Genomic DNA, 25,336 nt, shown 5'->3' with positions numbered 1-25,336 from the left:
TACTGCAGCCATGTGAAAATGCCTTCCTTAGCAAGTGTTGACAAGGCATTACCATTTTTTTCTGAATTTACATAAAATTGTATTACATTTTTGTTCAAAGTTGGGCTTTTTATGGAAGAACTCAGTCTGCTTGGTATTCTTCCACTTAGACAAATGGGGGTGTGGGGGTTTTTTTTGTATTTTTTCTTAAGTTGTTAATTCTATTTAAAATAGATGCTTTCATCTACCAATAAAACTCCACTATTTCCACATGAAAAAGAAAGAATAATTAACAAGATATGTTATATCAAACCAATACATGTAGTAAAAACAAAACAAAAAAGGTGGTCTTCTGCTACACCACCATGCTTTTTAAAAAACAAGGGCTCTCTAATCCTCTCTCTCTCTGTCTTTATGGGCAGTCCCAGATTCCAGCACAGAGAACATCACAAGTTACTAACCTGAGAAGAAGCAGAAAAATGCCAGAGCAAGGACCACCGAGGCACCTTCTATTTTCATGGTGAGGGTGGTGGCAGCTGTTTGCCTACGTTGGCTCTACTAGAGCATTGCTCAATGAAACCCAAAGAAAGGGCTCAGGGCTGATCACATATATATAGATGACCAGGTTCTCCGCCTTCCTTATGACATAACCTTCCCAAGAACCATCATTAGCTGCAAAAACCAGTTTGTTGACACTACTCTAAATTCTAATGATCCCATTAACACAATTAATTTCCATAAGGATGGAACAGATTTGAGTCACTCCCTGGATTTTGTCAAGGTAAGAAAATTATAAATAGATCACTTCAGATCCTCCACACAGCCAGAGGGATTCTTGCCATCCTCAGGGGGGGTGATAAGACAGCAGGACTCCAGCCATCATGCCACAAATACCCTTCCATATATCAGCAAAATAGCTGAAAGGGTTTTATTTTAATAACTTGGCTGCAGAGGAGACAACAGGAAGGCCAGGTCACTCAAACCTCTGGAATCAGTCTGCTTTTATTAAAAGCACCTCAGTGTGAACCCTAAGGAGTGAACATTTGGAAAACGTCGAAAAACATCAAATTTGGGGCTTTGTTGAAATTCTTTGGGTTTGATGCTACAGTTCTCATAGAGGCTGTGTTAATGATAAAACCATACTGCCAAATCCTCATCCTTTCCCAGTTTCTCCCTCTGGTCTTCAGGAAAAAAAAACAACTGCAATGTTGTCAGTGAAAACCTTTCTTCAGCCCAGGTGGGACCTGGCAGAACATTATAGATGCTGCTCTTTGAGGTGTGTTGTTGTTGATGCTCAAGGGTTCAGCAAAGCAGCCCTGCTCTGGTCTTTCCCAAAGAGATAAGATGAAAGTAATCATCCTGTGCAGGGTTTCTCAGGAGTCTCGAGAGAGGAAAATAAAGATGACATCAAAGTTTTGGAATGTGATTTACGTGGGAAGAAGCTGTGTGCCTTGTCTCCAGCGAAAAGAGAAGAATTTGGAGAGAAAAATCATTTGCAAGGTTTGAAAGGGGTCGATAAATGAGTCAGCCAAGCAAACCAGAGCAACGAGGGGCTCGAACACGGACTGTGGCTGTGCAGAGGCAGATCAGCAGCACCTGAGGAAGAAAACATACTTCTGCATGACATATGTGCCTGGCCAGTAGAGCTCAGTATAAATCCTTGTAATAAATTGCTCCCACTCATTTCTCAGATCAGAACAGTTGCTCATGTTCACAGCTGGAGCCAAAGCCAAGCCAGCACAGCCCTGATTTGGAGTGTGGTCACCCCTAAGATTTCTTTTCAACTCAAAACGAAATCACTTCACACTGGAGAGTTTGCAATACAGTAGCAAACAGCCCAAGGCCATGCAGATGGTTCATGGCAGATCTGAAGAGCTGTGTATTGTCCTGAATCATGAGATAATTTCTGTATGCGTATTTGGGCGTGGAATTGGAGGGGAGGCCAACAGGAAGAGAGGAAAACTGAGCTGACAGGGCATGTGTCAGTAAATCCTTGGGAGAATTGGAAAAGAAAAGGCAAAAAAAATAAAAGGTGTATGGTAGTTTAAAAGTGGTTAGAGCTTGGAAATCTATCTGAAGGACAAAAAACAAAAGATGCTATTTGCTTACTGAAGTGTCTGCCCATGAGTCAGCCATGAGGTGGGAGGGTTTGGGAAGGGGAAGTGCATTTTTATAAGGATTTTGTTCTTAAAATTTTCTTCTCCTCCAAAAGTTCTATTCCTACAGAGAAATGAAACAATTCCCTGATTTAAGACAGCTGGCTGACTGCCTTGTTCCTGAAGGAAGCAGACTGGGTGCCAAATCAGGTCAGACTGGCCGGGTGAGAGCAGCTCCCAGGCTGGCAGTGTGAGGTGACAAGGAAAAGGAGAGGGAGAGACAGGTCCTGACCCCACTCTCTGGCCTTGTGACCACCCCATCTCTCCCACAGTCCCACCACTGCAGCCCCCTGTCCACCAATTACACCCACACCAACAAGTGGGAGAAGCTCAGAACGGCCCAAACACACCCTGATACCCAAACCAGATCCACGTTCAGTAACAAAACTCAAGAGGGGAAAAAAAATAAAAAAGATCCCCAGCCTAATTATTACTGCACAACTAAAACCTCCTAAAAAAAAAAACCCAGTAATGGTATGAAATGTGAAGGGAGAGAGAAGAACCAGCAAAGACACGTGGCTTGGAGGATTTGCTTGTGTGAGCTTGAGTTACACAAACCTGGGCACGATGAGGGATGACAGCAGGAGTGCATTAAGCATAAACCTTGCCTGACTCTCTTGATTGCCTGTATTGATCGATTTACACCGTATTGATCCATCTACCCCATGAAGTCTCAATCCTGCACTGGAATCCAGACAGCCCATTCATTTCCATAGGAATTTATATCCCACAGGACTGGATCTGGAAGAGAGATGATCCCGATGCTTTATTAATATATTTTTAGCTCAGCACTTAGCTAATCTTAATTTACAAATACACGCCAAACAGCTGGAGAGCAAAATGCCACTGAGAAAAGCAGATGAGGGCAAGAAGAGATATTGCAAACATATCTTTTGTTCATGTCTCAGTTAAAAAAAATTTGGAGAAGTAAACAGCATGTAATGATGCTGTGCCTGGTAAGACAGCTCTCACCAGGTTTATTTTTCACCACATTCTGCTATGAAAACAGGAATCAGGATAAAAATAATCATGAAGGAGTAACTAGGAAAATGCAGGAGAAAATAGAAGCATAACATCAAATTTAGGGAACCCCAAGGCAGCTGAAAACCCAAAAGGCTGGGACAATATCCTGCAGCCAGCAAGCTGTGGCCAGCACTGTGGGCATTCACCTCTCTCCTCTCCAGGGCCCCAAGGAGAATGGGAAGGGAGTCCAATAAGCAGCCAAATGATTCATACCCTAATTAGTGATGAACATCACACTCCTTTTCCTATGGACCTTTTTTTTTTTTCCCTTTTCTGATGTTCCTATATTTCATTCCCTCACAGCCTGTGCCTGCACAGAAATACATCTACAGACAGAGGAAAATAATTGAGATGCCTTGTCCACTCAGGAAGTTTTATTTCTTCCCATTAGAGACATGGCACTGTTTTGCAGGCAGGATCACCTCCTTCCTAATGGGTTTAGCGTCACTTAGGGATATTTTTACCAGAGAAAAGCTTCCTGGCAGCATAATTGGTTGGGATATTGATTGGTGGGAGTGTTGTTTGGTTTGGGGTTTTTTAGCGTGTTTTGGTTTGGGATTTTTTTTTTTTTTTAAGGCAGTGGAGGGAGGGTTTGTTTGGGGATTTTTTTGGTTGGGTTTGTGGGTTTTGTTAAGCCATCTGTGCTTTGGTAGCTCTTCACTGTTTGAATGCCAGCCTGCAGCCCAAGCAGCTCTGAAGTTGCCCTGAATGTTTGAGGACATGAGTTGTGTTGCCCCATTCTCACCCCAGAGCAAGGCAATGTTTTGGGTCAGGTCCCCAAAGCCACCACAGTGGGACAAAAAGCCCTGATGAGGATCTTGCAGCCCATGTTTCACCCGCTTTTTCCCTGGCAGCAGCACCAGTCTCTCTCACAGCACCATTTACCCTCATAAAACTACAGCCATGCCTATATTCCCACCACAGATGTACTTCTCTGTCCTGATTGATGCATTTTTTACCCCCCACCTTCTCTCTTCTTCTGAGGAACCCCACCAGCACCACTGCTCAACACCTAATTTCTATAAAATATTGAAATTGTTTTCTTTTCCAGCTGACCACTATGCCCCTCTCCAGCCCAGAGATCCTCAGGGAGAAAAGGGAAGAGACAGAGTTATTTAGAATATTTAACAAAGGAAGCACAGAGTAAATGGTGTTTTGCTTCATGGCCAAAGCTGAATCCAGAGCTCTCAACTTCAGCAGTTTCATGAGTTCATAGAATCACAGAATGGTTTGGGTTGGAAGGGACCTTAAAGCTCACTTCATTCCAATCCCCTGCTGTGGGCTAGGACACCACCCACCAGACCAGGGTGCTCCAAGCCCTGTCCAACCTGGCCTTGGACACTTCCAGGGATGAGGCAGCCACAGCTTCTCTGGGCAACCTCCTCTGGGCCTCAGCACCCTTACAGAGAAGACTTTCTTCCTAATACCCAACCCAAACCTACCATCTTCTAACTCCAGAGTGAGGCATTCCAAAAAGAGGGACTTCAGAGACACAGGATGGTTTCCTGTCTAAGACACTCATTTATGCACCCATCCTGGGCTAGACTCTGCTGCAAGAGGAGCTACGAGCCTCGTCCATCTCAGCAGAGCTTAGGAGGTTCCTCATCCCCACATCCCAGGCAAGAACAAGACTTATAATCCTGGACAGAGCTTTGCCTGCCCTTCCAAGATCAAGCTCCAGGTGCTGACCAGCCCAAGAAGCCAGTGAACCCCAAGCTGATGGAAGTGAGTTTGAGTTTCTGCAATGGCCACATGTCCCAGAGCTTCCATTTGTACCCTGTGCTGCTGCAGCTCTCAGGTGGCTGCCGCCCAGATCTCCAGGGAAACAAGTCTCGGTCATTCTGCAATCCCCACTGTCACCACAGGTACCCAAGGCCACCACAGTCCCTTTTCTTCAGCCAGGAACATTTCCTGAGCCCAAGCAGAGCTCCAGCGGTCTGGCGCAGTAAAAACTCTTTTTCCAGAGGCTGAGCTCCCAGTGCTGGGTGTGCAAGCCAGCTGCTGGCTGGTCACAGCTCCTGGCTGCATCCCTGAAAATGCTGCAGGTGTTAACTCCCTTCACCCTGGAGCACAAGTCCTACTCTGGCAGCTCACCAAGGAGGAGGAATTGCCTGAGGCCAGGACAGGAATGATGGGAATTTCCTGATTTTATCCACTGCTGAGAGTCAAGTGCATGGTGAATGCTACGCATCCACGAAGCCTCAGTAAAATGCATTTTAGAAACACATCTAGAGCACAGCAAGTTCTTACTGAAAAACAATTTAAAAAACCCAAAAAACTGTGTCAAGTGAACTTATTCTACCAAAAGGAGACAAAGTGGATAAACTTAATTTGGAATAATTGCTTTGCAAACCTCTGTGCACTGAGAGCATTCAAGAACTTCCCCTAAATCCAGCATCTGCTGCAACCTCCTCTGAACCCAATGTCTCACGAGTCACACCCTTCCCAGTCACCAGGTTTCCTTTCCCACCCAAATCCACCTTTTTAACTCTGATCTGAAAGTCACAAAAAGCATCTTGGGTTACAGACTGACCACGTGCCCCTTGGACGTCCCAGCACAGAAAGCTCCTGGGTGTCCTCATCACACCTGCAACACCATGGCAGCAATTTCCAGCCCCCTGTGCTGGAACCAGAGCACGAGCCTCATGTTTGCAACCCTTCCCAGGCCATGAGCCACCATGACATGTGGCTGACTGGCCCGGACAGCCTTTGCCACTGCTGATTTGGCTTGACAGTGCCAGGTAGGAGGGGGAAATGAATCAGGAAGTGAGCAACAGTGAGAGGTGTAGGTCCAAAAGGCAGGGATGAGACCAGCTTCGGAAGATCACAATAATAGCATGTAACACATGCCATCTTCAAAGGACTAATGAATCCCTACAGGGTTCCCCTATTATTATTTGCATTTCACAGATGGATACGTTAAGATGCAGAATGCTGCATTATCCTCTGGGTCACACCTAATTCAGTCTATTCATCCCTGGTCTTATACTGGAGCTCATCCCTGCAGTGTGAGAGATCCTCCCACGAGGCAAAAACAACTCTGCTATCTCCCAGGCAGGCCTGGTTCGGGAGCCACTGCTGTGTCTGGGGTCTGATTTGCGCAGCACACCAGGCTGCCTGGTCCTATTGATCCCTCCTGACCTTGAAAACTGATTGACTTATCAATTCTCCTTCCCTCCAACCAGGCTGAGGAGTACGAGCAGCTCTGGCTTAAAGCTGGATTTAATTTTTTAAAATGTACTTTTCTTCTAGATTTGAAATACAAGAGAGAGGAACCCAGAGGAGAGATGCATCTGTGTGTTCAGCACAGAGTCCAGCCTCACTCCACCCACCCTTCAGTCTCAGTCTGGCTGTGGAAAGGACCCACCTTCCAGCCAGGAGCTTCCCTGCAGCTCAACAGCTTTTGTTCACAGAAGAATAAAGCTGCCCTGGGAAACTGCGCTGGCTGGGAGGGCAAAGCTGCTCCCCAGGCTGCAACTGATGCCATGTGGGGCTGGGGATGCTGGAACTGCTCTCTGCATTCAGAGGGAGCTCCAGCATTGAGGCAGCAGGCTCTCCCTGCCGTCTCCGAGGAAGCAGCTGCCATTCCTGCTGTCAACACTCTCCTGGGCGGTTTCTGCCCATTGAAAATCGGGAGGCTGGAGATGGCAGGAGCTGGGGTTTGATCTACAAGGCCTCAGCAAGTAACATCTGCACGCTGAAAGGACTTCCCACGGCAAAGCACCACGACATCTCCCAGAGCTGCCGAGCGCTCGGAGCCTCCGAAGGCCACCAAGAAATGCGCTGTGATAGTCCTGCCCAGAGCCAGCTGAGTTCACCTCCCTTACAGTATTTGTAGCTTAGATAAGGGTAATCAAAATCTCATCATTCAGGGTGTAAACTGATCGCCTGCAGGGGTTAGAAAGGAGTTTTACTTTGTGTGTAGCGTTGCACAACTGCCAGGATTCACTGTGGGTATTCTCCAGCCTCTGCTGAGCACCAGGCAGGACCACAGCAAAGAGCAAAGCGCAGCACACCGGCTGAAAAGCAGAACAACGGGGCCCTATTGTTTGGGAACAAAGTAGAAATTTTTCTGACTCTGGATTCAACTCACACATGGAAATGAAAGACAATGAGTGTCACTAGGCTACTGAAACAGCAGAATTTCAACACAGGAAGGAAAAAAAATCTGTCCTGAGATCATTTTCATGTGGACAGTGAGGGGAGTGCCTGGAGAGCACAGAGGATTCCACTTGTGTAATTCTGCCTCATCCCCTCTAAGTGCTGCTCCAGTGAGTGGTACCAACAACCTGCCCCCCCCAGGGAGGGCTGAGCCCTTCCATGCCCCCTAAACAACCCTCGTGCCCACCCACCCTCACCTGGAACAGCAAGCCACAAGAACACGGTGTTTTCCCCTCCACAAAATTATTATTTATGTTTTATCAGCGGCAAAGGCTCTATAGTGCCGGAATTGGCCGAGGGGTGTGGTGGCCTAAGTGCCAGTACCCATGGCTGCAGTGACAGCAGGAGGCCAAAAACATGCCCCGTGTGGGTGGTGGCTGCTCTCAGATTAAAGTATCACCACGCCCCGCTCTCCTAATTGCGCTGTGAAATTCTGATCTCTGCCCCATGCCACAGCCAGCCCCGTGGCACCTGCCTTGAGCCACCTATGGCATCCCCCAAAGCTCCAGCTTCTCCTCCAGAGGAGCCCACAGCAAGATGAAATCCCAAATTCCTTGCCCTGTCAAATTGAGACTGAGAATAAGAATTTCAGGATCTGTATGTGATAGAAAACCAGTGTCAGTAATTGAGGCATCTGCTGCCATGGATTGTGGCAGTGCCACATGACTGGAACTGCCAGCCAAAAGGGAGAGTTCCCAAAGAAAACTTTTCGCACAGGAAAAAAATAAGCAACTGCAACTGAAAGTTGAATATGTTTGCATGAGAAGTATGGATTTCTCTTATATTAGATTCTCCAGTACCTAAAGGGGAGGTACAAGAAAACTGAAGAGAGACTTTTTACAAGGGCATGCAGTGATAGGACAAAGGGGGAATAGCTTCACACTGAAAGAGGGTGGGTTGGGGTTAGATATTAGGAAGAAACTTCACAAGAAGAGTGGCAAGACACCAGCACAGGTTGCCCAGAGAAGCTGTGGCTGCCTGGAAGTGTCCAAGGCCAGGTTGGACAGGGCTTGGAGCACCCGGCATAGTGGAAGTTGTCCCTGCCCTTGGCAGAGGGGTAGAACTGGATTATATCTAAGGTCCTCTCCAATCAAAACCATTCTATTATGATCTGTGTCTCCTTCCATATCCCCCAAATTTAGGGGAGAGCATAGAAATAATAAATACTTGCATTTGGTTCAAACACCCTATTTTTAATTTGAAAGCTGCAGAATCTATCCAAAACTTTCACTTTTCTAGTCGCTGTACAACCTTTCTCCAGTGTGCTGGTGATGCAGCAGTATCTAGGAAAGAAGACAGTTGTTCCTTCACACAAGATGTAAAAATCTTTAAACATTTTTTCGTGGATGGGAGGCATTTTTCCAAACAGCATCAGCACTTTGAATAGCATCACTCTGGCTGCTGAAGGAACAGCTCAGCCTTATCAAAGATAATGGCACAGCCCTTGATGCTGCAGAGAGAAATCACCAGAAATGCACCAGTATTTTGGGGTGTCACTTGAGGCCTAATGCACTTAAAGCAACTCCATTCAGACCTCACTCACACACCAAAACCCAAGTCTCATGTAAACACAAGCCTGGAATCTGCTCCCCTGTGCTGCGGTCAAACATCCCAGAGGATGTGTCTGGAGTCACCAAATCCCTGCAGGTTTGTACCGATTTTCAGCTGGTGCACTGGCTACTGAACCAATAATCCCTGTGCTCACAAGGGGGTGCTTACCAGGCCCTTTCTGCACCAGCACAAGGACACAATGACAGATCCCAGCCAGGACAGCTTCCCCTGCACACAAACATGACACTTGTGACACAGAGCTCTCGTCCCTGCAGCAGGAATGTGCTCACCCTGGGAAGTCATGAGGTTTGCCTTGTTACATTTAACTGCCTGTGGCTTTTGGCTTACGTTTAAATTTTTTTTTCCAACAGCACAGTAGCCCCTATATCCAAACCAATAAACATCCCATTTCCCAATAAACATCCCATTTCCCACTGCAGCTGAATCACCAGGATGATGGTGGAGATCAGCTAACAAATCACTGATGGCCAGTGGGAATAAACCTGTCCACCAGCACTGATTTGGAAACTGGCTACCAGGAGTGGCACATGGCAGGCAACAGCATCCCAGATCTGAAACAGGGACAGGAAAGACCTAAATCAGTGCCATTCCAAAATTTTAAGGAACATCTAGGTCATGGTCCAGCCCTTTTCATTACCAATTAGTGCCTGGCAGAAGGGGCAAACCAGTAAAATTTCAAACAGGCAACAAGGCGGCTCAGCTCCTTTTGATGTTCACCTTACCCCACAACATTTAATGTTTGGGCTGAACATATTCCAGGTGTTTGTCCATAATGCCACAGGAACCACAAAACAGTCTTTCCTGGTGGACCATTGCAACGTGCCAGCCAGTGGTCCCTTCCAGGGATGGGATTGCCTTTACTCTTCATTCCCCAGCTGAAAATAAAGCCATAATCGAACATTTCAGCTGCAGGAACAGAGCCTTCAAAATAGGATAGAGGAAATTTGCATAAAGCTTGTATTTGCAGCTTTTCAAAGGAACTGAGGATGCCACGCACCAGCTGTTACACATGAGCACATCTGTACAAACGGGAGCACGCTCCACATACAGCACGAACAAAACCAAAAAGGAGACCTCCCCTTTGCAGCACTGAGCTCGTGACAGACAGCCCTGGGGCTGGGGAGCAGAGACCGAGCTGCTGCCTCAGGAATTCCCCCTTCATTTCCTTCAGTCCTGGCTTGCAGCAAGGGAGGTCTCCTGTATTTGCAGAGCCCTCTTCTTTTCTGAATCTCTTGCACATTCATAAAATCCCTGCTGCTGCCTGTCCTACCATCCAGCTGCCTTCACTGCAGAGAGGTTCACCCTTGGCTGAGTTACTGCCTGTCCAGGTCTGTCCTCCTATCTCTGCCTCAGGATTAAACACAGCAAACACCACTCAGGGCCCAAATGTTATTTTTGTCCTGTACCCACTGTGTACATGCTCAATCCCCGTGCTGTTGGCTGGAGTGCTGGCTTTAGGGGACACACTCTGCCTTGCCAAGCACAGCTGGAGGTGCCATGGAGCCTGGTTCCAAAGGTGTAGGACAGAAACCCTTGTGATTCACTCTGCTATCACGGAGTGCAAAAGTGGAAAGGACCTCCTGGGTCATCAAGTTCATCTGCTTGTCATCCCCAGTAACCACATCACTAGATCAATTAGGAGCTGTTTGATTGGCCTATCACAGCTAATGGGCTCCTCCATCTGGCAGAGGAATAACAGGATCCAAAGGTGATCCAGGCTGGAAACAAGGGGTGACCATTTAACAGTGCCTGGGTCCGCCCAGGGCACCCCATGTCACCCACAGATTTTCAGTCTATCTTCAGTTAAGCCTGAATGTTGCCCCAAGACCATTTTATCCAGTGGCTTTCTGCTCCAAAACTGAGTCTGGGAATCTCCAGACAGCAGTGCCATGGTTTGTGAGCAGCAACAAAGAAAAGCAGCTTCCATCAGCTGTGTAATAATACAGTTACTGAAGTTTGGTTGGATTTTGGTTTGGTTATCTTTTAAGGAATTGCACCTTCCCTGGGCAGCTCCAGAGACATTAACAAGCTGAAAGAGGAGGTTTGGGGTGGGGAAAAGAAAAAAAAACATAAATAAAATCACTGCCCTGAGCAAAACAAGAACTAATTCTAAAGAATCCTCTGGCTGCAGCTTTAAAACTCACCCAAAGTGCTATACCCATCACCAGGTTTACAAAAGCAAGGAGTTAAATGGAATTTGTTATTTGTTTTCAAGGTATGGCATCAAATAATTAATCAAAAAATACCATATTCATGTGCCCTTTTCCCACATGCTTTTGAAGATGCCCTCTCGCAGATTAGACTGACATCTAAGATAATTAGCATATCTTCAGGCTGGGGATTTAATGAATAACAAACAAATAATAAGTCTCTTATACTTACTAAAAAGCCTGGGCAACCTCTAATATTTTCTCCTAAGCAAACATGTGTACACTGCACCATGATTATAGTGGTGCTAAGATTCACTTTCTGATCATTATCAGTTCCAGAAGAAAAAAAAATTACCAGAAAAAACCCAGAGACTTGAGGGGAGGGGTGTGGTTTTTTTTTTCCAGGCAAAATAAGATGTTTTGCTTCATTCTTGAGTTTTCTATATTCCACATTTCACATAAACCCAAAATACCTCCCTTAAATGATGCAAATCACTGCAACAGCGACTACAAATCATTGCAACATCCCAGACACACACAAAAATAAACATTTTCATTCCATGGGGCTATGTTTCAGCCTTGTGTGGGATGCTTAGACTATGTGATTTAGTGGAATTACCCAGAAATGACAGCACATTCTACACAAGGGATCATGAATTTGTGTCAAAAATGTAATGGAGAGGATTTTGAATCCCTGAGCAACAGGACACGAATTCACCTTCCACTGAGCAAAAGGACAAACAGTTAAGTCCTGCTCAGGGATGGAAGACAACACTGCAGCTCCACATTGGAGATTTGTGGGACCCCTCAAAATCCAACACCCTTGAAAAGCTGCAAAAATCATAGAAAAAGAAACAAGTCTAAGTATTTACACATGATTATGGCACTGTCCAAGGGAATAATTTATTCAGTCTTCCCCCATTTAGCAGGCATCCGAAGGCCTTTTCCAAACATCCTGCACAGTGCAATGGGAGCAGACCGAGGACCAAAACATCAGTTGTGTGCTGAATGCTGATGAGCTGATCTCTCATTTCTGAGCTGGGGAACAGCTCCTGGTGAGGTCTGTAGGGTCACCACCAATGCAGGATGGAGAGAACAGTCTTGAAGGCAAAGATTCAGCTTAAGGCCAGGATCAGCTCAATAAAATGCTCAGAAATGCTTCCCCAAGTGCCCTGTGATAAAATCCAGGGTAACCCCAAAGTGCAGAGTGCAGTACCCTGAGGACAGGCTTGAATAGGTAGGACCTGTACAGTAGGGATAAAAAATATTAAATCCAAATGAAAACAGACCAAGGCTACTAGCACATAAAGATCTTTTAAACTAAATATTGTGGGAAAGCCAAGAGTTTGACAAGGCATGTGGCTTGGGAAAATGCAGTCTCCAGCAGAGAAGTCATGAAAATTTAGTATCCTTGAAGAAAAGGATAGGAGAGAAGCCAAAAACAGTCAGGGGGGAAACAGCGGGCTGCAGGCCCAGCTGCAGAGAGGGAGCAGGACAGAACACCGTGTGTGCATTTCTATCCAGGCAGGTCTAAAAGTCCAGGTGAGTGAACAGCAGTGCCCTGGTTTCAGATGGGGCTATTAACATAACCAGCACCTTGGAATCCTGGTGGGGGGGAAGATAAGCAGCGGAACATGGTAATGAGGGGGTGCAAATCAAACAGGAATGAGAGTAGGCTGTGCAGGGGGAGGAGCTGGGCATCAAGGAGAGCTTATCAAAGAGCTCAACCAAGATAACTGTATCAACAAATAGTTGATACTGTTAGGATTGCAGTCCCATGCCCAGACATTATAGTGTTAGAGCTATTCCATCCTCCACCCACCCAGAACAGACCAACAACAGCAAAACCTTAAGGGAGACAAGTGAGGCTGTGATGGGCATAAGCAGAGACAAACACAAACAGGAGATGTCCCTCTCCCTGTACAGATGGGAACACTGACAGGAGCATGTTTACATTTAAAATGGAAAGTTACTGCTCCCTCCAGCTGTAATTTACGACCTCTGACACAAGAGCCTCTTCAGCACATCCTGAGCAGCACCCAGGAGCCAGAGGATTTGATTTCAAACATATGGCCAAGGGCTCTCCTGCACCTTAAAATTGACAAATCTTGAGGGCAGCCTTGAAATCCTGCTACTGTAAGTTTAGCTTGAAGAGCATACTGCCTAAACACACAGGCAATTGTTCAAAGAAAATTAAAAAGGAAAAGCCCTTAAGGAAAAACACACCCAGGAGGTGGGAAGACCATTTGAAGAAGTCATTAGAGTAAAAGTATGTTGCTTAAGGGGAAAAAAAAAAATCAGAATAAAAGCTAGTGTGCTTAAAGAGAGACAATTAACAGTAAGATGAGGCTAAGAAGAAGCACTGTCCAAATAACAAAGATGTAAAAACCAAGACAAAAATCTAAAGTTTGCAACTGTGCCAAAATACTCCAAAGACTGAGAAGAATTTTCCAAGCCACAGCACTAATAACAAAACACATTGAGGAGTCCTTGATCACAGGGCTAAGGGAGCCTCCAAGGAAGATAACAGCAGAGTAGAAAAGCTAAATTAACTTATTCACAATAAGCTGATAAATCCTGATAACACAGAGCCACAGTCAGGGATTAAATCCCCCCCTCTCAGCAGCACTGAAGGCACTCAAATGTGCAATTGCCCAGCTCAGGCTCCATAGTGCACTTTTGGGGGAAAGGGAGGAAAGCTCATATAAACTGAGCAACAAAGCACACAGAGAGAAGTGACAGACTGGGGAAAGTCATCACAGGTTTCTGGGAAACAAGTCCTGCCTCATCAGCCCATCTGAGTCCCCTAAAGCGTGGGTAAGAGCTGCACTGCTTGACACGATGAACTTCTTTCTAATGAACCGGTTACAAGAGTGTAAGGTGCCATCAAGTGAAGGAAGAGCTTCTTTGAGTTAAAAATGGTTAAAAATGGAAGCGGTAATAGGAGGTCAGCTCTCCCAGTGGAGGTGAGACCCAACAGGCATCTCTGCAGCTCAGCTTTTGGTAAATGATATGAAAAGGCAATTAGCAAAGGGACAAATTGAATTATTCAAGAGAGTTCAAAGCTTTGAGTCAACTGAGAGAAAAACCACAAGTCACTCAGGACACAGTGGCTGGACAAGAAAGTGGCAGAGGAATTTCAGCCTTGGAAAATGGGCAGAGAGGAGAAAAGTTCGCTGTGATTTACCTGCCCATTACAGCTCCACAGCAACCATCACTGTCAGGGGTGTGTTAAGGAGTTCTGTGGCTAAGGTCACAAATAAATGTCACATCATTACCGAGGAGCAATCAGAAAGGTTTAGCACCTGATAGGAGCTGTTAGGAAGCATGGAGGGGATAAAACAAATTATTTCTGTCATGCTGCCTTATGATTGCCGAGTCTGCCCAGCTGCACAGTTGTGGCACTGCGGCCTTCATCATCATCATAACAGGGATTTAGAGAGGAACACACAGGGCACAGGGAACACCTCTCCTGGCCACCCCAGAAATGGGAAGGGCTTTTGTCTAAATTCACAGCAACTCCCACAGCAGCAAACAGGCTATAGAGGGAATATGCTCATGGCAGTCCACAAAATCATGAGGAACCCACAGAAAATAAAGAGTAGTTGCTGTTCCGGATTACTTACAGCACCAGAATTAATGGATACTAAATAAATTATCATATAGTGTGTTTAAACAAACAAAGGGCAGGGTTTTTTTCCTCTCCCTATAAGATATAATTGCATTGTGGAACTCATGGCCCCAGGATGTTATGGACACCAAACACATCAAGAGAGTCAAAAGTCAATTAAACAAATTCATGGACAGGTCCATCAGTGGCTATTAAACATGATGATGGAGACTCAGCCTCTGGCTGACAAGTCCCTGAACCCTATGAAACTTTATCACAGGAAGATTAACTTGGTGCTTGCCCTGTTTGCTCCCCTCAACATCCACAGCCAACCACGGACCCGGGTTATTCCAAGTTATTCCAGGCTCTCAGAGTTGAAGTGAGCATTTTTAGGTCTCAGCACATGCCAGTTCTGGTCTAGAGTTCTAGACTTCCTCTTTGTCCCTGTCCTGAAGTGACATTAATCTTTTGAACACTGGGTGGATCGCCAGCATCTTAGGCTAAAATTTCGGGCTTTAAACCTCAGGAGATTCCAAGGACATGAAATCCAAAATCACACCCAGATGTCAGCCCTTTGTTTGGATGTCATGATTTATAGTATGAGTGACACTTCCTCTTCTGTCTCCCTAACAATGACAAAACAAAGAGCTATAAACAAAACCTGACTCCAGATGTTCTTTTGCCCTCATTAGCGACCAGCTTGGCTAATACGATTTCATCAGCCCTTTGTTTCAGGGTGGCAAGCCAACATCAGCAACTCGAGGACACTTTGATGGGCTCCCCCCACTTGGGATGAGACAAATTCCCAGGATACTCCTGCCCAACACTCACTACAATAACAAGCACGGGGCTGCATTACTGCCCTCGACAATGTTTGGTACGTGGAAAAACTTGTGCTTGCTAATTACCACGATTGCTCCATAAAAATCCCCCTCGGGCAGCCTCGTGCAATCCTGGTGAGCCGCAGCCCAGGTGGAGACAGCCTTTCCTCTTTGAAGAGCCTCCCCAGCACCCGAGGTGTCCCACCCACTCGCCAAATCTATTCCTAGACATAGCAGCCCTATTTATTTTCCTCACTGACTCTTACTCCGGTGCAAAGGGTGAGAATCCGGCCGGACACATAAGTAGGATACAAAACAAAGACTCTTCCTCTTCCTTTGAAGCCTACTATCCATTATTTTCGATAAGAGGTGCAGCAGATTTATTTCTCTGGTTTGAGCACTCCTAAGCCTCTTTACTAAGCCTGGCAGCGAGAACCTCAAAGCAGATGCCAAACTCCGCAATCTTTTTATGTGTGGTAGAAATAATCCTTTTGCCTGGTACCTCTGAGAGCTGAACCCTGACACGCACAGGAGCTGCTGATGGACCAGCACTTGGGAGCCAAAGCAGAGCCAGCAATGGTCTCTTCTCCCCACAAAGCCCCTTCTCTCTGTAGCCAACCTACAACCACACACTTCGCTTTTTTTCTGAGCTCCAGCCTCGTCCTTGAGCCAAGGTTGGGAAGAAATACTCAGGTCTGACCCCAAAGCCCATCACATCCCCCTGTGCCTGTTCTTCTAACAGAGGATCCTTTACTCCTCCTCCCCCTGCAGTTTCATTTCTACCTTTAGATGCTTTCTGAGTTGGAGAAGCTCAAAGAACCTCATGTAACAGGGCAACCCAGCTCCCAAAGCCACCCCTGCTCCCAGATTAACACAGGCCAAGCTAACAAGGTCCTTTGGCTGGCTGGCTGCCTTGGGCTGAGGAACGACATGAGTCACCAAATCCCCAGTACCAGGGTAATTGCAGACATTTTGAACCAGATTAAGCTGCAAGGGCAGAGGGAAGCTAATCATAAAAGGAATAAATCAAGTGGAAACACTCGGCACTTCACTTTTGGCAGGGAGGGGCTGATCAACTTTTACTCTGAAGAAACAGAGAAGATTCACTTTCACTCGGCTCCCAGGATGTCCAAGGACTTTCACATCCCTGCACAGAGAACAGCTGCTGTATGTCTTTACATCTCACAATGATAGATTCCTCATTTAAAAATAAATCAGAGCAGCCTAGGATAGATGCCAGCACATTTCCCCCAGTTTTCCCACATCCTACATTTTTAAGGCAGCTGATGAGCTCCATCCTTGCTGATCCCTCATCCTTCCTTTAATAACTCTCCATGTTCCCATTAAAACCAGTGCATTGCCCTCCTCACCTTTAAATTTACCCAGAGCTATAGTTCCTTACTTTGGCTGCTCTTGCTCTGTTTTGTATCATGTGGTCTTACTGCTTCAACAGCACCAACACTCGCTGAAGTTCTTTTCTTTTTGTAACTTTTCTCCACAGGCAGCACCACTGAACCCCTTGTGAAAAAAAAAAAAAAATTTAAGAAAACCCACATGCCACCTCTAGTGGGCTAATCCATCTCCAAAATTATTACCTCATCCATCACTTGTGAGAACATTTTAGAAGTTAAAAATCAATAGTTCAGGCACAGCTGGAACCAACGCTTACTCTCCATATATATATATCTTGGTCTTCGGGTTGATATTTTTCCCCCAAAACTTATAGAACGGACCCATGTTTGCAAACAAGGTGCCCAAGCACATCACATTGAGCAACACAGAGGCTATCAAGCCTGGGATCTCATTACACCCTCTGCCTCCCACTCCGGGTTGTGTTCCCTTGTTACATCTTGTTTCAAATTAGACTGAGAGCTCCTCACGCCAGCGGCAGTGGCTCCCCGTGGCACCACTGCACCAAACAGGATTAATAAGCTAAGACTAAAGACAGCTCTCAAAAGCACAAAAAACTTGCAAGAAACAAAGGGATGTGGGAAAGCCTTGCCCCTGCCCTGGATAAAGAACTCTCAGGATGCTTGAATAACTTCAGGACATCTGTGAACTTGGCTCCTCTGCCATGGGTTTCATCTTTCACTTTTAACCCCAGCACTCCACAAATTAAGTGAGCCTAAATGGAAAGATGCTTTGCATGGTCTAAGATATATATATATTTTTTAACGTTTCATCAGCAGAGCTCAAAGATTTAAGTAGTCCATTCAAACTGGGTCATTTGTTCTGTAGACAACTCAGCAAGCAGGGGGATAAGGATTTTAGTGGCAAGAAAACAAGCAGCTTGTCATTTGTCAGGAGGCTGCTCTGTCCTAGCCCAGGAGTCTCATACCCCCCAAAGCATGGTTTTATCACCACCTTCCTTCTGGTTTAGGACATTGGGAATTAAGCCATCCCTGCCACAACATCTGGCTGGGGAGGTGCTGCCTGCTCAGCTTCCCACCAAACTGTACCCAGAGCCCCTGGTGCTGCCCTTCCATCAGTGCGCACAAAGATGTGGTATTTGGATATCTGGCCATCAATTCCCACGGGCTTTACACCAACTGAACTGCTTTTCCCATAGCCTGAAGAGGTTGACCTGGAGCAGTGTCTGTTTTTTATCAGCTGGGACACAGAAAAAGGAGATATTTGCCAGTGGCCACCAAACAAGCCAATGGTTAAGGTAAAGTGCCCTTTTCTCTGCCTGGAGTGAAGCTGGGATTCAGGTCACTGTCCCCATCATCTTCTCACACTCATCTGCTGAGCTCCATGATAACAGCTCAAGGTTTGGGAGAGCTCAGTGTGCTGCCATTTTGCCCAGCTGCAGCTGAGAGTTTCATCCCTCTTCATTCATCACTGTTTCTGCAACAGGAAGCTTTCAGTACGATAGGAATTCCCAGGCCAAAAAGTGCAATTCTGACAGCTCCTCTTCACAACAGCAGATCAGGTGTCACTGCTTCCCTGGAGGCCTCAAGTCCTTCCTCCCCCTGCCCACCCTCCCTAAGAGCATCGTCTCTGAGGGCTCACTTCTCCCGGGACAAGCACATCATCACTGGATTTTGCTTCCACAGCAACATCCATCACCAAAAAAAGTGCTCAAGTAGAGGTTCTGGTGATTTGCTCTAAGTGTAGTGAGCATGCCTTAATGGCAGCATCTCCGTGGCCAGCACTGCTGTCCCTGGCACCAGGGACCTCCAGAGAAGGTCTGGGATCTCAGGGAACTCAGTGCCCACACAAAGGAGCCCACACTTACTCACAGAAGAGAGCAGCACTAGAAAGCAGAGCTGTCATTCCGTGGGAAAGCCTCATTTTCAAACAAGGTTAGTTTTGCCTTTAATCATCCTCCATCCAACCAATGCTCAGGGCAAGAGGACTTGCAGGCAAAATTCAGCCTCCCTGTCTTACCCTTTGTTAGCAGCTGTCATTACAAAAACACACAAATGAGACCATCTTATTTGCATGCCATTTAACTTGGCGTGACAGTTTTCCTGCTGGAAGGAAAGCTTCCTCAGGCTGGGTGGTGCAGGGCTGTCCAGGAACAAAACCCTTTTCTACAGAAAAGGAGGAAGAAGTTAGTTATCTCCTGCCTTGTCCCAGAGCTTTGGAGTGAAGACTCTTATGGCAACAGCAAACAAGTGCTCAGCAGCACTTCAGTGATGTGGTTTAAGCAGGAAAAAAAAAAAAAATCCCTTTCTTGAGCATGGAGCTAAGCAGGCCCCAGGCAGTAATGGGTACATGATGAATAATATACCCAGCTGAAGCAAGATGCATGAGTCAACCCAGATGAAGAGTTCCTCTTGGTTCCTCCCTGCCTTCGGCTGTTCCTTGGAAAACCCATATGCATTATGAGGGTGTCCACAAAATAAACATTTGGCTGCTTTCTTCAAGAAACCTTGGAGAGCCCAAAACTGGCTGTGTGGGCTGAGTACTCAGCGGGGTACAGTAACCAAAGCAAAGAGAAAACCTCCTCAGGGACTGTTAGAGCATTTGGGATGGGGGAAATGGAGCAGAAATCTTTGTAGAAAAGCTATTTACATCTGTTTGACCCTTGTAAAACAGGTCCCCAGGCTCTTCCCCACTTGAAGGCATTCGGATGACAAGGCTGCAGCAGCAGTTTGATCCTGCCCAGGGGAAAGGAATGGGGCAGAGCTGCCACGGGTAACCACCAAGCACACACATGCCACAGGCAGAGCAGTCCCACCTGCTCTGCCAGCAGGAAGGGACAACAGGAGGCTCCCTGGAAGACCAGGTGCTACCCCTTGGCTCAGAGTCCCAGGAGGAGCCAAGGAAAGTGAAAGATACCTGCAGCCTCCTCCAGACTCCACCCTGCCCCCCCCAGCCTTCCCTGACAGGCAGCTCCTCCCTGGGAGGCTGTTCATCCCCTCCCACTCAAATCCCTTCATCTCCTCGCCAAAGCCCAGGCTGCTGCTCCAGGAGGGTCTGGCTGCCCACAGGTTATGCAGGGCTGCAGCTCAGCTCTGGGTCTGCTCTTCCCTTGCTTTGTTCCAAATGCCCATAGGAGATTCACAAGTTCGCCCATCCCAGCAGCACGTGCTGGCCCCAAACCTTGGGAAAGCCAATCCCTTGAGGTACAGAGAAAAGGGATCCCTCATACCGAGAGTCTTTGCTGAAACTAATCTGGATGCACACAAGTGACCAACCCATGCCAGGCACGGCTCCTGCTGCTGGTCTGGAGCCAGGCTCACCCACTGCTCACTCTGCCTCCACATTTGCTACCACCACAACCTTCCTCACCCCAAGGCCAGCACCACCTCCACTTCTCCCTGAATCATGAGTGGCACCAAGCCAGGAGGAGGGTGGAGGTGGTCTGCTTGCTCAGGACCATGAGCAGCAGAGAAATGGGATGACAGAGGCCTGACTTGCACAGTTCTACACCCAGCAGAGCTTTGTGCCATGGGAGGTAGACCACAGGGTCCATAAGAGATGGCAGGTGAATGCTGACCCGCCTGCACAGTACCTGTCCTTCCAGACAGAAAGTCTCAAGTCTGGTCTCGTTCAGGACAGCACTGGGTGCGACAGCCAGCTCTGCTGCTGGGTTCTGTCACTGCTCATACCGCAGGATAAAGCCTTGCTCTGTCCACTACTCCAGGAAAAGAGAAAGTGGGCTTTGACTTCTTCCACTGTGGATGCCCATGGACAACACAGAGGGCTTGTCTTGAGGGTTGACACACAAACCCCAAGGGGTGCTCTGCCCCAAACCCAGAGCATTGGCCGCCCCATGGGAACTCCCTCTTCCCTGGGCCATCCCATGGCGCCTGGGAATCCTCACCAGGCACCATGGGCAGCCAAGTGAGCACAGCCTCCTCCTCCTCCAGCCTGTTGAGCAACCCCCAGTGGGTGGACACACACCCAGGCTAAACACAGCTCCAGCACGGCCGCCCCCGCCCGCCGTGGCTTAGGCCCAGGTCACCAAACACATTCTTGCTTTGGGCGCGCTGGTTCCCATGCTCCTCCCCGGGAGAAGCCCGTCTTGCTCAACCCCACTCCACTCTGGTTTCCCCAGTGCTGAACCCGGAACCAGATTTCACTCATCACAAAACGTGCCAGCCCTTCTTGCCACACGGCTCTGTCCCAGGGCCTGGCAGGACGCGTGGCCGGGCCTTACCCCGCCACTCCACGTCCCCGTGAGTAGGGCTGCAGGCTGGCCCGGAGATAATGGGGAGGGAAAGGTCTCTGTTGCAATTGCCATTGTTCCTAAACCCTGTTTTTGACCAGATCAGCCCGTGAGATGCTTGACACCTGCAGTAGAGGGATTTTAAAGCTTTCAATGCCTCCTCAGCATAACCTTTACCTCCTTATGACATCAGAGCTTTTGCAATCCAGGTTAGCACCCATCTGCCCTATTTCAACTTCAAAGCACTTCACAAACATTAACCAATTAATCCTCTCACTGCCCTCCAAAGGAGGCGAGCATCTTTATCTCTTTTCCCCATCAATGAGAAGGAGAGAGCTAAGTGCCTCTCCCAAGGCTGTCTGCACTTGACTCCCAGCCCCAGGCTGGGACCATCAGAGGAATGGACAGGTGCACCTCAGACAGAGGAAATGCTGCAGGAATCACAGCACCTAAATCAAGCAACTTTGGTTTTCTCCATGCCTCATATGATTCAGCTTTTGGAGCATTTTCTGTTCATCATGAGTCAACGACCTGGAAGAAAAATTATCTGAGACAAGCCAGACAGAGGAGGCCACTGACACAGCCACCAGGACCAGCTGGAGAGCCAGGGGCACACACTGAGCAAGTGTTTTTAATAAGCCAGGAAAAGTCCAACATCTTGCAATAAAAAACAGAGCTCAGCACTGACAGTTCCAGAGTAAGGGGACAAACTTTGATGTGACCACAGGTAGATAGGCAGTCAAAACACGGCATGAGCTACTGGCAGTGCTTAGCTTCTGCTAAAAACTGGGGCAGAACATCCCAGCTCATTCTGCACTTTAAATTGCACTTATTTCCACCAGGCAAAACTTGGTTTAGGAAACCCTACAAACCTCTGGGGCATTGGCACAGACAGGGGATTGGAAGGGGAACTTCCTTCAGCTGGGAGAGTGCAAGAAGTCAGCAGGTGTCACGCCAGCGTGGTGGCAGCTCACTCAGGATGGGACATGTGTCATGGGAGTGATGCTCCCCCCAGAATTCACTCAAACACTACCAACAAAGAGCACAGCACTCACATTCACCAGGCCCATCACGTACCTCTGAGCAGCAAAAAGAGTGTTTTATCACCTGAAATGACTATTTAGTAGTTGAAGACAAGCCCATGAGCACTCCTCCCTCCTCCAGCATCCAGGAGGGGAAGGAAACACCCTGATCCCAACAGCCGTGGGCCAGGAGAGGCCGTGCAGAGGGAGAATGGGGTCCACACACGCACAGGGGTTGAATGCCAGAGCCCACCATCAGTGATGGCTGCAGTTATTAAAACCTTTTCAGGAATATTGCTGCTGGCTGGGGAGAAGGGACCGCCTAAACCACAGGAGTGCTCCCGCTCTTCCCATGACACCATGGGATGGGCCAGGCAGGGCTGGGATGCTGCTCCCTTTCACCTCGACAGCAATTTCTGTCCCCAGGGCTCCTCAGAACATGTGAGTGAAAGTCTCTCTGCTTTTGCAACACCGCTGACCCAGGGTGGGACTCCTGCTCCTCCGCTGCCCTGGTGGCAGGGAAAACCCACAATTGCAGGGCTTACAGGGAAGCACCGGTTCATTTTTTCTCATCATTTCCAATGGCCGTGGCTCAGCACTGACTGCTGACAATTACTCATTACCACTCACCCCGAGGTTCCAAATGGCTCGCTAAACCCTGTGAAGATGTAGGAATCCCAAAGCCTTTTTGGATGGAGAGGGGCAACCTTTAAAGAAAGCTCTGCAACGCCAGATCAATACTGGAAAGAGCAGAAATCAGTCCAGTGTCTCGCTTAAGTGGCAGGAGAATTTCAGGCAGATGAAATGCAATTCTCTAACTGCAGTTATTAGAGGCAGCGGGGGTAGAAGCCTTGCTGGATCTGGAATAGAAGTACCATCCCGAGGGAAGGCTTTTCTTAGCATCAAGAATCACTGTATGTCCTGTTTTAAACAGGTATTCAGAGCATGCCTTGAATTCATTGCTAAGCACAGACCTCGAGTCACAGCAGCACCTTAAAAAGGGAGATTTGCCCACCTCCGCAGAGGGTGTCACATCTGCCCCTCCAGCACGGGCTGCAAACGGGCCCCAGGGAGGGAAAGCAAAGCTGTGGCTTCCCCAGGTGCTGCTCCCACAGGAGCGCCCCAAGGAGCAGGGACAGCGTGGGGCTGGCTCGCAGCAGACAGTGCCACCTGCTGTCACCTGGTCCCCGTCCCATCCCTCCCACCGGGGTCCCCAAGCAACCTCCCAGCTCAATTCCAGCCCCCGTGGAAGCCAGACCACAAAAAGCAGCTGCTTTTCTACATGACATTCTCTGCTCATCAAGACCTTTCTCTCTCCCCATGAGGTTGTGTGGGACAGACACTGAGCTGCTGGATTGTCCACGGCCTTCAATACATTATGGGATTTGACACCACATGTTCACCAAGGAAAGAAGGAAAAGGCAGACACCAGCTCTGGGATATGACAAGAAACAATTTCTGAGTGGGCTTTGTCTTCTTCGTCCACCGAAAATCCTGATTTTGTATATCTTCCTTGAACATCGACATCATCTCTTCCACTCATGAACCTCTCATCACGTTTTTGGGGCATGAAGAGGAGCCCAAGCTACTTAGAAACACCCTAGAACTGAGCAGGGAGACCACCCCACCCTATTCAAGCCCCATGAATAGATGTGCATTTGGATACTGCAATTTCACGATGTGCCCACAAACCCAAAATACCTTAAATAGCAGTTATGGGGTTTACCTTGACCCCACAAGCATGCAACACCCTCAGAAAACTCCTATGAACTCCTCCAGACAACCTCTGCAGCTTGGCTCAGATCAGAATCAAAATATGAAGCAAAGCCACCAAGCTCAGCAGGGCTTTGGGCCCTCAGGGACCCTTAACAGTCACCACAAGGCGCTTCTTAGCAGATGGGTAGATTCTCTGGCATATTCTCAGACTTATAAGTATTTAGCTTGTTCTTCTTTTTGATAAAAGTCATTGGAAGATGGAATCCCCCACCCCAAGAAATCTACTTGCCAAACTCTTTTCAAGCCCAAATTTGTTTTTCCATTAGCTGGCCACCAAGTTTTTGACCAACAGTGCATTAACCTTCATCATATTTGGGAAGTGAAAGGCCCAAGGACTCACTAGAACAGATACTTAAACCAGTTTACAAAACAAAGCTCGAGTTAGAGAGAAATTCCGAACAAATAAGAGGGAATTGAACTCATTGCCTAAAACATCCCTTCTCAAAACCCTTCCCTTAGCCAGAACACAACAAATCCAAATAAGAATGAAGTGTTTCTCAAGAGCCCACTCGGGCTCTCCTGCTGGGGGAGTTGTTGGTGAGCACAGAAATCCCTGCAAGAGCCAGCACAGCAGGGCTGCCTGAAGAGCTGGCACACAGCAAACTCCTCTCTGCCCAGGGGCAGATGCAGAGACAGCTCTGACATGAAACCCTGTGCCTCTGAGCCACCTGAGAAAGGTCCGCCCTGGACAGGAACCATCTAGGAAAAAACAATCATGTTAATTGACACATCCCACCCCACCCTCAAACACTTGGTTTTCAAACCAAATAAACTATCATAAATCACACACCGGATTTCAAATAGAGCTCTACAAAAGCAGGCCAATCCCTGAGAGCATACTTAGTCCCCTACTACCCCAAGTCTCATTATTACCTGAAAATCAACTTAATTTAAGAACTCACATTCAGCCTGCAGATGCCTCACAACCAATTATGCCAGGGTGTGCTTCTTCCTAGTACAGCACCCAAGACACTTCCATTGCAAGCTCTCCAAACCACCTAACCTCCCCCTAAATCTGTAGGGGACACATATTTATGATATCAGAGGAGTCACATGCCTTAGGTCAGCTGAGCTTGTTTCCCAGTCTCCTTGTGTTCAACTTCCCTCCTTCAGTCAGACTGCTAAAGTGGCACAGGAGAACCAAATTCAATTAACAGAATTAATAGCAATTAAGCTCCTATTGGAGTCAGGGTTGTGCTCTTTACTCCTGGAAAGAAACTAGATGTCACTGCAACAAGATAAGCAGCAGGTGATGCCAGAAGCTTTTTATTTCCAAGGAGATAAATTGGTTGTCTTCCTAAAAGTCCTCTCCTCCTCCTCACCTCCTCTGATCAGAATTTAGCCCAGATGGAGCCAATTCCCTTCCATCCTGCTCAGCCCCGCTCTTTGCACCTGGAAGAGCCCAGCTTCCCCTGAACACCAGTTGTAGGGTCTGAACAAACCACC

At 47.5% G+C, this 25,336-nt stretch overlaps 1 protein-coding gene across 13 annotated transcripts in view; it reads right to left on the bottom strand.

The window, feature by feature from the left end:
• Positions 1–24,946, bottom strand: part of LOC120759436 (serine protease inhibitor Kazal-type 5-like) — a 40,746-nt gene extending 15,800 nt beyond the window's left edge. For 5 of the 13 annotated variants that reach the window (XR_009208334.1, XM_040078645.2, XM_040078648.2 and 2 more), the window contains exons 1-2: positions 24,793–24,906; positions 16,875–16,990 (exon numbers count right to left, since the gene is read on the bottom strand). Coding sequence is in view for 10 of the 13 variants with exons in the window: in XM_040078645.2 (XP_039934579.1) it covers positions 16,875–16,990; positions 24,793–24,794 (118 nt within the window). In the remaining 3 variants the exon portion in view is untranslated. Of the gene's footprint in view, positions 1–440; positions 1,576–2,693; positions 2,877–16,874; positions 16,991–24,763 lie in introns of all 13 variants that reach the window. The other 8 variants (XM_058422537.1, XM_058422544.1, XM_058422540.1 and 5 more) reach the window with 7 other exon arrangements.
• Positions 24,947–25,336: the final 390 nt, after the last annotated feature.

The sequence above is a fragment of the Hirundo rustica genome, chromosome 14 (genome assembly GCF_015227805.2).
Source record: "Hirundo rustica isolate bHirRus1 chromosome 14, bHirRus1.pri.v3, whole genome shotgun sequence".
NCBI classification, from domain to species: domain Eukaryota; kingdom Metazoa; phylum Chordata; class Aves; order Passeriformes; family Hirundinidae; genus Hirundo; species Hirundo rustica.
Note: the sequence above shows the minus strand (reverse complement) of the source record. Positions and strands in the feature narration are given on the sequence as shown.